The 12,803-nt window shown below is 39.4% G+C and overlaps 1 protein-coding gene across 1 annotated transcript in view; it reads right to left on the minus strand.

Annotated features, from left to right (window-relative positions):
* Positions 1–1,524: 1,524 nt before the first annotated feature.
* Positions 1,525–12,803, minus strand: part of PJA2 (praja ring finger ubiquitin ligase 2) — a 72,798-nt gene continuing 61,519 nt past the window's right edge. Inside the window, exons 8-10 of the mRNA XM_070373205.1 lie at positions 7,714–7,828; positions 7,232–7,353; positions 1,525–4,667 (exon numbers count right to left, since the gene is read on the minus strand). Of these exons, the coding sequence (XP_070229306.1) occupies positions 4,542–4,667; positions 7,232–7,353; positions 7,714–7,828 (363 nt within the window). The 3' untranslated portion in view covers positions 1,525–4,541. The remainder of the gene's footprint in view (positions 4,668–7,231; positions 7,354–7,713; positions 7,829–12,803) is intronic.

Below are 12,803 nucleotides of genomic sequence, written 5' to 3' on the forward strand. Positions count from 1 at the left end.
TAAAACTGACATTAATTTTCTTTCTTTTGATTTAATAAAGTTCCCATGTCAAAGTCTTTCAGCTCCTAAGAAGTGATTAAGATGCCTTTAAGATTTTTAGCTAAAATGTTCATCAATCCTAAAAGGCAGTGCTAACATCAAACAATGATAGAAAGCAACTGTATTTCCCCCTCCCTCTGCACATGAACAAAGAACATTTTTTTCAAACTTTTACCCATGCACAAACAGTAGTACTGAACCTTTAATTCAGAGTCCTTACTTTATAGAGAAAACAGAAGCAGAACGATTAAGTGACTTGTTAAGGTCACGTTAATTCAAATATCATTAATTTTTGAAAGAAAAAAGATAGATTCCAAAAATTAAAAAAAATTAGGTTGACACTGGTCACTTACCAAATTTCTAGAGAAGGTTAACAGATGGCATGTGAGCAGTTAGAAAGGAGGTAGCATGCTTTCACTAAGAGTGAAGCATTTCCAGGTGACTTCATTTGCTTTCCTGATTTAATATACTAGCAAGATTAGGCTACTTCCATAGTGCTTGTCAACCAAACAGGACAATATTTCTTATTCTTCCAGTGTCCTTTCAGGAAACGTAGGCATCTAAGTGACTAGCAGTTGCTTCAACAACTGTACCCAAAGCATTGACTGGTGGGTCAAGGTAATCTAGAGGCTGTCTAAGGTGGTGTTCTCAGGAGGGCCTGTATTTCATCCTGATTTGTTCAGTATTTATCAGTAACGTGGAGAAAGCCTCTAAACACCAAAGGCATGCTTCATCAAAATTGGGACTGACACAGGCTGGGAGAAGAATCAGGAGTTCATACAGACCTTTACAAGTTAATTTTAGTGAGGATGAATGTAGTCCTTCAATTAGGTTAATGGGAAATTGGGTAAGTAATTATTAGGAACCAGCCTGGCTTACCAGCAATACCTTGAGGTTTAGCAAAAGACAATAATGTGATACATGTGCCTAAAAATGATGGTAATGATAATAATAATGTCAATATATACTAGTTGTAATGGTCATATGTCAATCACCTTGATGATGGCAATAATGCTTCTGGATCCTGCTTTAGTCAGACCACAGAACCGTGTCTAGTTCTAAGCAATGCATTATACGTGAGAGACTGAAATAGTCAATGCCAGCTGGTCCAGAATAGGTATCATGCAAAATCTGAGAAAAGTATGAAGCCTGAGGGGAGACATGAAGAGGCGGCCACGTAGAAGGAACAAGACCTTTCTGCCTAGCTTCACACGTGCTACCTGTAGGCGCGTGTGGGCGACACTCCTGTGATGCTGAAATCCAACCCTTGCAGGCGCGCGGAGCGGCTCGCCCTCTGCAAGGCCACCAACCACTTCCGTACAGCCGAGTTCTCTTTTAGCCTCTTCCTTCTTGGATCACAGCAGAAGGACTATAAAATCACGTGCTCAGGAGCCTATTCCAGACTTCCTGTTAAGACCTGTGTTCTTTGCTATTAACACTAAATCCTCGAGGAGGTTACGTTATAGAAGTGATATGACTACATGATTAAATATTAGAAATGACCACTGAGTATATCCTGTTTATTGTTTATGATTTACACGAAAAATGATGGTCTGGGGTTGTAGAACAATAAACCAATCATTACATTTAGACCTGGGCTTTTGAAAAGCTTGCATTCCATTTTAACAGTTCATATATATTTAACAGCTTATATATAAATCCAGATCACAAATAATCTTAAAGACTTAGTTAGCTTAGAGATAAACAAGAAACACAAAAGAAAACCACATAGATTTACCTTTAAATATCAGCATTCATATTACAAGAAAGAAGAACACGTTTAAAAAAAAATAAAATTATTAGGTCAAGTCACTTAACATATAATAGAGAAATAAGAGAAACAATATTTTAATTAATACTAATACTTCTAATTTACCATCATATATTCTTTACTTTTTCAAAATTTTCTAAATTTTCAAAATTTAGTTGCCTTGTCAGCCTCAGATTATATCAGCTTGTTACAATGACAATTCTAAAACCTCAATTTTATTTTTTACAGAATTTTTAAGCCAACTCTTATTGAACTTTTCTCCTTCACAGCAGATGTTTATAGATAGTAGGGAGCCAAGAATGAAGGGTGGAAACAGATGGAAAGCAAAAAGTACAACAGCTATCTTAAGTTCAGCTCTCAACACTGCTGGTTGAATTTGGAACCAAAACCTCTTAACAACTGGCAGATAATAGCTAAATCTTAATAGGCAAAGAGGAAATATTTTCTTTCTGACAGCTGCTATCTAGAAGAAAACCAAGGTCCCATTATACTGCCTAAATATAACGTGTGGCTTATTACAGAGAAAACCTGTAACAATGTCAGTTTAACCAGTAAGTGTCACAACTGATCATTATTACTTAAAGGAAACAAACAACAACAACAAAAATCACACTAACCACAAATTTCCACAATATACACATGAGAATTAACCTTAATCTGATTTGACCGCTGACACTAACTGATTATCAATGAAATATGGTATGGAAAGATCACGGAGTAGAAAACAAGCAAAGATTAGTTTATACAACAGTGACTATATACATCAGAAGGAAAACATGCTACCTAATGCAACATTAAGGCTGAATGTAAGCATTTCGAAAGTCACAGACACCCCGAAGAACCTCTAAATTACAAAGTCACCACATTACATGCATGCAATGTTCAGTTTTGTTTTACCCATAAAAGGATACACAGTATTTTGCTGTAAATACCAGACACATTTACAATATATGCAAAAATTAGAATGCAAGTTTTGTGTTCCTTATATTTAAGCCTCAAATGTGCCAACAGTGAAAATTCATTTAAGAATGGAGAAAAGAAATGGAATATAAATACTCAGAGAAATTACACAAATAAAACACGAACTTTGCATTTGGGAAGCCATATAAACATTCCTGTTTTAGTGTCCAAACTAAATTATCGATGTACTACTTTGATGGATGTACACTCACTATGTGCTTTACTATTTTACTTGCTCAAATGTGGCATTCTAAGACCCATCACCATTCTCCGGTCTTGGTATCTAAAGCATCCCTAAGTTAAATATCATGTCCATGTTGATATATACTTGCCTACTGGGTGGGACGACCTAAACAGAAAGCTGTGCAGTCTTAGTTTGGTTTCATAATTACAGAGATGACTCTGTGGTCAGGTTTCCCATTAAAAAAAAAAAAAATGTGAGGAAAGCTGATTTCCTCTCTTGTGTAAAAGCTTGTGAACAGGTCTCTTTCAGAGGTTAAATTTGAGGTCAGCATCTTTCCTTTTATGGTAAGGAAATTAACACCAGAGCTGTGTTACCTGTTCAGTTCTGTTCACACAGTTACTAGGGAATCATACAATCTATTCCTTTTTCATCTACAGCTTCATTTGACACTATTTTAATTCTGGGTGAATAGTTTTACCAAAATATATTAGTGCAGAGAAACAAAGGCTGATAATGTAATATGAATAATCTCTGTCCAGCAATACTTTAAAATAATAAATTGTAACACAGGAAGGTTTAGAAATGTTGTAAAAAGGTGTGGTCAAATCTGTCCTGTACTCCATCAATTTGATGCTTTATACAAGATAGTACAATTAACTTTCTAGTTTTTTTAAGGATTCAGATTTTCCTTTGGGATACAACAGAATGAGTGTTTTAAAACCCTTCATGCTTTTTTTTTTTTCGGACTTTCCAAAATATTACAGAGTGAAAATCACCTTTAACTCTATCCAGTATTTATTTCACAAATGTGCCATAAGTGTTCTGGACCTTCAAGTGTAACTTTAGACAAACAGAAGGATCTTGTAAGGCCATCTAAGTAGTCTCACTGCACCAAGCACCGAGCACAGGAGATCGGTACTTTTCTTTACTAACTTTACTTTACACACATCCACCAGTTCAAATATAATAATTTTCTACCTAACCATTTCAAGGAGACTACAATTAAGATATAAACATTTTGTGATACTCTAGCTAGAAGTTTTGTTTGGCATTCTAAAAAGTCTTAATTTGAAAGAATATATACCTTCTTGCAAAACCACTCAGTATTACCAACCAAGAGGTTTTGATGAAGCAAAGGGACCAAAGAAAAAGCATGCTTTATAATTCCTTTTTATTTCCAACGAAACCAAATTTTACTACTGTTGTAATCACAATCTTCACATTTGATGCAAATAGGAAAGCTTAATTATAATCACTTAGTGGCAGTACTCCAGACAAAATCAACAACGTGTGCCACATAGATGATTATTTCTTCTGGAGAGAATTAATTGATAAGCTTGACTTTACAATTAATAACATGTTAAACTAAAGAAAATGGATGCACTACTTCAACATTCAGCTTGAAAACGTTTAGTACTTTCTGCAAACCTAAACTTAAGTTTAGAAAGGTTAATATTCTCTTTCTAAACTATGGCATAGACTATATATAGCATTTTTAATATATTTATATATAATTATTTGCACATCGGATTTAGAAGGAATCTGCAGATTTACTTTGATAGACTGATCTCACTCGAGTGGGAAGGCTTAGGGGGCTTCTGCAGCACTGTCGCCTGCAGGGGGCGCGTCACGATCAGGCTCAGCGGAAGCAGCTGCGGGCGTTTCCATCACAGCGGGCGGGAAGTGACGGCGGCACACGGGGCAGGTCCCGGACTGGAGGGAGAAAAACGGAGGGAGAGAAGAGCAAGTTCGCAGCCAACAAACGGAAAGGTCTGAATTGCTATGAAGTATCAGAACAGTAGCATTATCCTAAAAAAGTCAAATACTGTAACAACAAATGAACGTCAACCCACAAATCAGAGAAGCAGAATTCTGAGGCGATCTCCTCTCATCCCAATCAGACTCTTGATTTCTTTGAGGGAACAATGTCTCCTCATCAGCTCTGTATGTTATAGGTCACTCATCTTTCCTTTAGTGAGTATCACTGAGCATCTACCGTACTCTCCACTGAGCACTGGCGCTACAAGGGCGAGCTAGGAGTCGCAGGGCACGTCCTCCTCTGAAGTGAATTATTATGAATCTATGATGTATGTATTAAGAGAAACCAGAGACCTACTTAATTCATGCATTTATTACATCAAATCACCCCCCTAGGATCTTCCACATATATAGTAAAACCTCACTCTAGTGCAGTACAGATACGTCAAAGCAGATGGACTGCAGCCCTTCTTTATAAAGCCATATACTTCCTTTTCAGAAAGTTAAGAAGAGTTAGGTGCCTTGTGAATAATAAAACAAATCAATGAGGGAAGGTGGAACAGGGAAAGCAGTTAGACTGGGAGTGCATGATTTTAGGACCCATGGGAGATCACAGAGATTGCCATCTGGCAATAGATAATCCCCTCACAAATCGTCTTTTCCCCAGAGATCTCCCCGATAGAAAACAGGTTGAAGAAATCATGCTGTTGAAGGTGACAAAGATATGTATCTTGGGAACCTTCTCCCCAGAGGAAAGGCTTCACACTATGCTGCTTCCTGACAGGAAAGAGACTGAAGAAACTACGACCTTGGGTTAAGGCAAAAATAATTGACAATTCAAGACTGTACAACATAAGCAATATTTACAATTCAAGAACTTAATTCAGCAAACAGGTACTGTGCACTTGCCATAGAGATGGAGCCAAAGAGCAACATCTGAGAGTCAAATAGGAGTCCAGTCTCAGCCAAGCACACTGCAGCTGTGGAACCTTGGTGAGTGACAACTACCAGGAAACGAGAGTAAGGACACCAAGATGCCCCAGAGTTGTTACCAGGATGAAGTGGGGAAACGCACATGTCCCACCCAGGAGTGACACACGGCAGGCACAGACAACACGAGACCCTTCTTGAGGCTCTGATACTATTGTGGGCGTTTAAAGAAAGAGGGTGCCAAGAACAGAAAAGGCGGAATGTAAGCTGGACCTCCCTAGAACCTCTATTTTTACAGTGAGGGGATGATCACACCAGGCTAGGCATGAGTAAAGGTACAGAGGAGTAAATCTGAAGGACGGACTAGATCCCAGAAGGCCTTGAAAGCCTAGACAGAAACTTTAGATATTATAAAGGCATAATGAACACTTCTGCACTGGATCTGACAGATATTAACTAGAATTTTGACAGAGATGAAGTGGCAGTAGAAGGGGAGCAAGAACAAAACAAGAGAAAGGAAAGAAAAGGGAGGACGGAGAGGGTGGAAGTGAGAGAGAAGAGATCAAAGGAAACGGTCATGGAGGAGACAGAGAGCCGTATCTGTAAGAAATCAAGCTGAGAGAGCGATCTGGGAGCTTCTACTGAACTGCATGTAAATATCCCTTATGCAAGAATAGAGTTCACTGAGATTTAAAGAATACTTTTTAAAGTAATTCAAATATACTTAAAAATTATTGGGTAAACATTAAAAAACAGTATATAAAAATTGCATCAGAGGTACTTGGTAGGTTATTAAATATTTATCAAACCATTTTTACTTTACCTTTTAAATATTTTATTGAAATGCAGTTGATTCAGAATGTTGTGTTAATTTCTACTATATGGCGAAGTGACTCAGCTATCTGTGTGTTCTTTCTCATATTCCTTTCCGTTAGGGTTTATCACGGGATATTGACTACAGCTGCCTGTGCTGCACAGTAAGACCTTGTTTATCCTCATTTTTAGAGATACCATCTCATGTTAGCAGAATATCTGTACAATGTTACAGTACTCTGAGTAGTCCCAAAGACTTCCTGGCTTAAGATATTTTTGAAAACAACAGATTTCAGAGATACAATCAAAGATCTAACTAGTTTTATCCTAACATCATTTTCTTACATTGCTTTTTTAGAAAATGTTAGTAAGTTAAAGGGATTCCTTGATGGCTCAGATAGTAAAGAATCTGCCTGCAGTGCAGGAGAACCAGGTTCAATCCCTGGGTCAGGAAGATCCCCTGGAGAAGGAAATGGCAACCCACTCCAGTATTCTTGCCTGGGAAATCCTATGGATAGAGGAGCCTGGCAGGCTACAGTCCATGAGGTTACAGAGAGATGAATACGACCGAGAGACTCACACTTTAGTAAGGTAAAATAGCTTCATATTACCATTAATCTGTAATCATTAAAGGGTAACCAATTTTAAACACTAAATTAAAATATATTTTGAGTATGTAGCTAAGTATAACAGGCTTAAAAAACACTACTATCATCATTAACTTGTAGAAGAAGCCATTAAAATATTAATTCTAAAAAAGTAAACCTGCAACTCACCTTTTGTAGCCAAATTGAGACACAAGGTTTGTGAAAGAAATGGTGACAGGGTAACTCTGTTGCTATGTCATCCTTAATATACTCACTGCAGCAGATCGGACAGCATTGCTCCTGACCAATAGCTGAAATCAAAGAATGTGACTTATCAATCCCACAAGGTTCAATTTTAACAAAACTGAAATCCAACACATTAACTCATAAATGATAACTACAGAAGATGAAAGAACCAGAATTTGATCAATTAATTGGCAAATGTATTTCTGCTTAATGCATGACAATTTGGAATTTAATAAAAACTGCTTTTGTAGAAAAGTTGACTGGAGAACATTTGTCCCAACCTATCACTCAATAAATTTCTAAGTTTCACAGAAAATCTAATGAAAATGTCTGACCGTATTTTTATCTTCTACGTGCACTGGTAACATACTTGAATATGCAATGTGTCGTCTGACACGTTTATGAGAGATAAACTTTGCACTTACCAGTGTGATCCTCAAGAACAAGGGTCTCTGGAAGACCATCAATGCTCTCCTTACTGGCTGGTGGATTGGCCACTTCAACATCCACTGCAAGAGACTCTAAGTGTGCCAGGGCAGTCTGAAAATGGAAAGTCATAACACTTTGTTAGATACGCTTTTTAAGCAGCAATGAGAGCCATGTTTAAACGTGTCATCTAAAATCACATCAACATTACCCCTCTTCCTGTTGGTTTCTTTTGCTTTGATTCTGCACTGAACCAAAAATATCATAAACACAGGGAAAAAAACAAACAAACCTATTTCTCACAAGTACAACAAAAATCTATTTTGTCTCAATAACTCAATAATTTACTTGACTATCGTACTTATATTTTCAAAACAGTGGTTCTCTTCTAACTTGTGAGTTTCTGCGTGAGATCAATCACATGAAAGAAAGTAATATTTTGGACAGGTTCAACTCGTGAAAGTAAAATATGGCCAAGGTTACATGATGTTCAAGGCAGGGAAGCCAATACTGTGCCCCTGAATGCCAGCATCGACTCCTGGCATAGAGTCCGTGCACCCACGTTACCAGTTCACTAGTACTGGCACAGCTCATTTTACCATACTTGGCAAACACGGCATTTTTTACGAACCAAAGATTTCTGGCAGCCCTGCCTCAAACAAACCTATCAGTGCCCCTTTTTCCAACAGCATTTCTCATTTCATGTCTCTGTGTCGCATTTTAGTAATTCTCATATTTCAAACTTCCTATTATCATCATCTTTGTTCTGATGATCTGGGATCAGTGAACTCTGCTGTTACTGTGACTCACTGAAGGCTAAGAGAGCGGTCAGTGCTCCTAGCATTGAAGTACTCTCACACTCAGGTGCGTACACTTCTTTAGACATGCTGCTACCATACACGTAATACGGTACACCATAAACATAGCTTTATACGCACTCAGAGACCCGACGTTCGTGTGACTCACTTCACTGTGGTGCTCTTGGCCTAAATCTGTAACCTCACTGAGATATGCCTGAACTCCCAGTTACCTGGGCTGTGAACTTTATTTAGGAACTCAAATGTCTGGAAAAAGTCACTATTTTAAGAAAGACAGGAAGACCAGCAGATCATACGACCATCTAGCAGGAGTCAGCCTCATCCTTTTGTGGCTTGATTAGCCCTTTTGATTACAATTAAATTACAACTGCAGACAGGACCTATACTCAGAAGACCTAAAAGGTAGAAATAAACCAAATATCTACTGATGAATGAATGAGCAAGCTGGTTAGTAAAGGTAAGTATATGGTCAAATTCAGAACACTCTGATACTATAATATGGCAGTATATTAACCATTTTACTGAGTATTAAGGTTAGAGGATAAGAGTATTAAAAATAAGTACACTACAATAACTTGCTAAAGAATACTCAGTATACAAAGAGAAACTGGGACATCAAAAACCTAAGAGGGGAATAAAAGGGCAGAGCTTTTTGCATGCAACTGAAGTTGTTACCAGCAAAAATAAGCTATTAAGATGTCTTATGTAAACCTCACAGAAATCATAGAGCAAAAATCTACATTAGATTTTTGTGTAGATAATACATCTACATTATCTACACAAAAGATAATGAAAATCAAGTCACAAAGAAAACAATGGGAGAGGGAGAAAGGAACAAGGGAACTACAAAACAGCCAGACAATAATGGGTAAGAAAGAATTAGTAACTTCTTACCGTTCTCCAATCAAAAGGCATACAGTGGCAAAAGGAGAAAAAGAAGACGACTCAACTCACCATATCCTACCTGTAAGAGACTCACTTCAGCTTACAGGAAACACACAGGCTCAAAGTGAAGGGATGCAAAAAGACACTCTATTCAAGAGAAATCAAAGAGCAGGGGCAGCTATACTTGTATTAGATAAAAGAAACTTTAAGCCAAAAACTGTAATAAGAGGTAAAGATGATTATTATATAAAGAATCAACTCATCAAGAGGATGTAACAATCTTAAAAAATATGTACCAAATAACAGAGAACCTAAGCATAGTAAGCAAGTAAAAACAGATCTGAAGTGAGATTAGACAACAATAAGGGAGTATCAGGGGAGTTCAGTAACTCACTTTCAGCAACAGATACATTACTCAGACAAGACAAAAAGGAAACACTGGACTTGGACTCTGCTTTAGGTAAAACAGACCTAACAGACAGATGCAGAACATTCCACACAACAGCAGCAGAACACACATTCTTGGATGCACACGGGCATTCTTCAGGTCAGATCTGAGCTCAAAACAAGTCTTGGCAAATTTGATAAGACTGAAGTCACACCAGCTATCGTTTCTGACCAAAATGGCAAGAAATAAAAAACCAACAATCGGAAGAAATTGGAAAATTCATAACTATGTGGAAATTAAACAAGACACTTCTGAACAACCAATGGCTTGTTCACATGTTCAGTATGCCAAAACTTATAGGATGAAGCAAAAACAGATCTAAGAGGGAAGTTTATAACAAAAAAAGTCTACATTGAAAGAAAAAGAGGAATTATTCAGGCAACCTAACTTTACACATTAAAATTTGTATAGAACCACAAAAGACCTTGATCGTGAATAGCCAAAGCAAGGAACAAAGCTGAAGGCATCACATTTCCTGATACTATTAAACTACAGTGATTAAACAGTATGGAGCTGGGATAGATACAGACACACGTTAACAGTGGAACAGAATCAAGAACCAGAAACAAACCCTGGAAAACATAAGACCTGATAAAGGAGCCAGGAATACTCAGGGGGAAAGGACAGTCTCCTCAATAAATGGTACCGGGAAGACTGAAAATCACACGCAGATGATCATCACATGCATAAAACTGAACCCCTAAGAATAACTGATGCCTCTGAACTGTGGTGCTGGAGAAGACTCTTGAGAGTACTGTGTACTGCAAGGAACTCAAACTAGTCCATCCTAAGGGAAATCAACCCTGAATATTCATTGGAAGGACCAACGCTGAAACTGAAGCTCCAGTACTCTGGCCCCTGATGTGAAGAGCCGACTCACTGGAAAAGACCCTGATGCTGGGAAAGATTGAAGGTGGGAGGAGAAGGGGACGCCAGAGGATGAGACGGTTGGATGGCATCATTGGCTCAATGGACATGAGTTTGAACAAGCTGTGGGAGATGATAAAAGACAGGGAAGCCTGGTGCACTACAGTCCATGGGGCTGTAAAAAGTCAAGACACGACTCAGTGACTGAACAACAATCACCTTACACCACTCACAGAAAGTTAACCTGACACGGAATAAAGACTTACACCTAAGACCTGAAACAGTAAACTTCCAGTTATAAGACAAGTCAGTCCTGGGGATTCACGGTAGCAAACTGATTATAGGTGACAATATTGCATTATATACCTGAAATAAGGTAAGGGAGTAAATCTTAAATGCTCTCACAAGACAGAAACAGTAGTTATGTGAGCTGACGGAGGTTAACAACTCGCCTGTGATAATCACTGCACAATATATAAGTGTATCAAATCCACATTCTGTACACCTTGTATGCTTGTGTGCCAACTCACTTCAGTCGTGTCAGACTCTGTGTGGCCCCATGGACTGCAGCCCGCCAGGCTCCTCTGTCCATGGGATTCTCCAGGCGAGGATACTGGAGTGGGCTGCCATGCCCTCCTCCAGGGACCATCCTGACCCAGGGACTTTACCACTAGCACCACTGGGGAAGCCCTACGATCCACCCTAAACGTACACAATGTTACATGTCAATTATACCCCAATAGAGCTGGAACAGTGGGGTACATACAAACAGTGGAGTACAACGGAGCCTTGGAAAATAAGGGAATCCTGACACATGCTAAAGCAAGGGTGAGCACTGAAGGCATGATGCTCGCTGAAACAGGTCAACCACAGAAGAATAAACACTGTATCCCTGATACGAGGTAGCTGAAGTAGTAAAATCCATAGGACAGACAGAAGATGAAGGCTGCCACAGAATGAGAAGAGGAGGGATGTGGTTACTGTTTATGTACTTAATGCCCCTTAACTACACACTTAAAAATGGTTAGAATGGTAAATTTCACATTATATGCCTGTTACAATACAAAATAAACTGGGCTTTCTAGGTAGGAACAGGATTCTGCCTGATGGTTAACACTGTGTAGCCTTGGATGGCAAGCACAGTCTTTTGTATACTCCTCATAACCTAGCCTAGGTACTTCAGCAACCATCTTTTCAAAAAGAATTTGAGAAGACTTACAACAGAGTATAGGGCCAAACCACAGTCAGGACTGAAAAAGGAAAAAGCAAAGGAAGGTTTTTTGTAAAAGTTAATAAACACAGTTAATAGCACTGAACCCCAAGTTTGACTCTGGATTTGAAACAGACACTGCAAAAAGAAAAACAGTGTGCCGGTAACACAATTGTTGCCTCTCAGCTCCAAATTCACCTTTCATTTCCTTTCTGTGAAAACAGATCTGGGCCTTTGAAGTGTTCCTCCTCTGTCTTAGGCTCAGGCAGTAGAGCGAGTGTGCTGGAGAGACTGGGGGAAAGGACTGCTGCTTAGTTCCAGCGGGCTTGCCCCCAGCAGGGAGAAGAATTTCCTGTCTCTACCCCTACCTTGGCCTCTGCACCACAGGGCTTCTGCCCCGGCTCCTCCCGTGAGCGGCTTCCCCAGCACCTGGCTCCAGAAGCACACGCACTCTCCCCAGTGCCTCACAGCTGCAGGGGGAGGTGCCTGCAGCCTCCCCCGGTACTCATCTTGGTGGTTTTATAGTAGGAGTGCTTCCCTGGGAACAGCTTCTCCAGCACTCCAAAGCCAGATTTTTGCCAAAAACCAGAGGGCAGATTTCCAGCAAGTTCTGCCAGCCAAGCCGTACAAACACTTGTCTAAGAACCACAGCTGTGTCCTTTTCAACGCCGTCTGGATCTTAACCCTGCGGGCAGAGTGGTAGAGTGCTTCGTCTCAGCCCTGAGGCTATCCCTCAAATCTGCTATTCCTGTATTCCTCAGAATTCACTGTACTCGGGCCTCCCATGTGGCACAGTGGTCAACAAGCTGCCAGCCAATGGAGAAGCGGGTTCGATCCCTGGGTCAGGAAGATCCCCTGGAG

This window comes from Bos mutus, chromosome 7 (assembly GCF_027580195.1).
Source record: "Bos mutus isolate GX-2022 chromosome 7, NWIPB_WYAK_1.1, whole genome shotgun sequence".
Lineage (NCBI taxonomy): Eukaryota > Metazoa > Chordata > Mammalia > Artiodactyla > Bovidae > Bos > Bos mutus.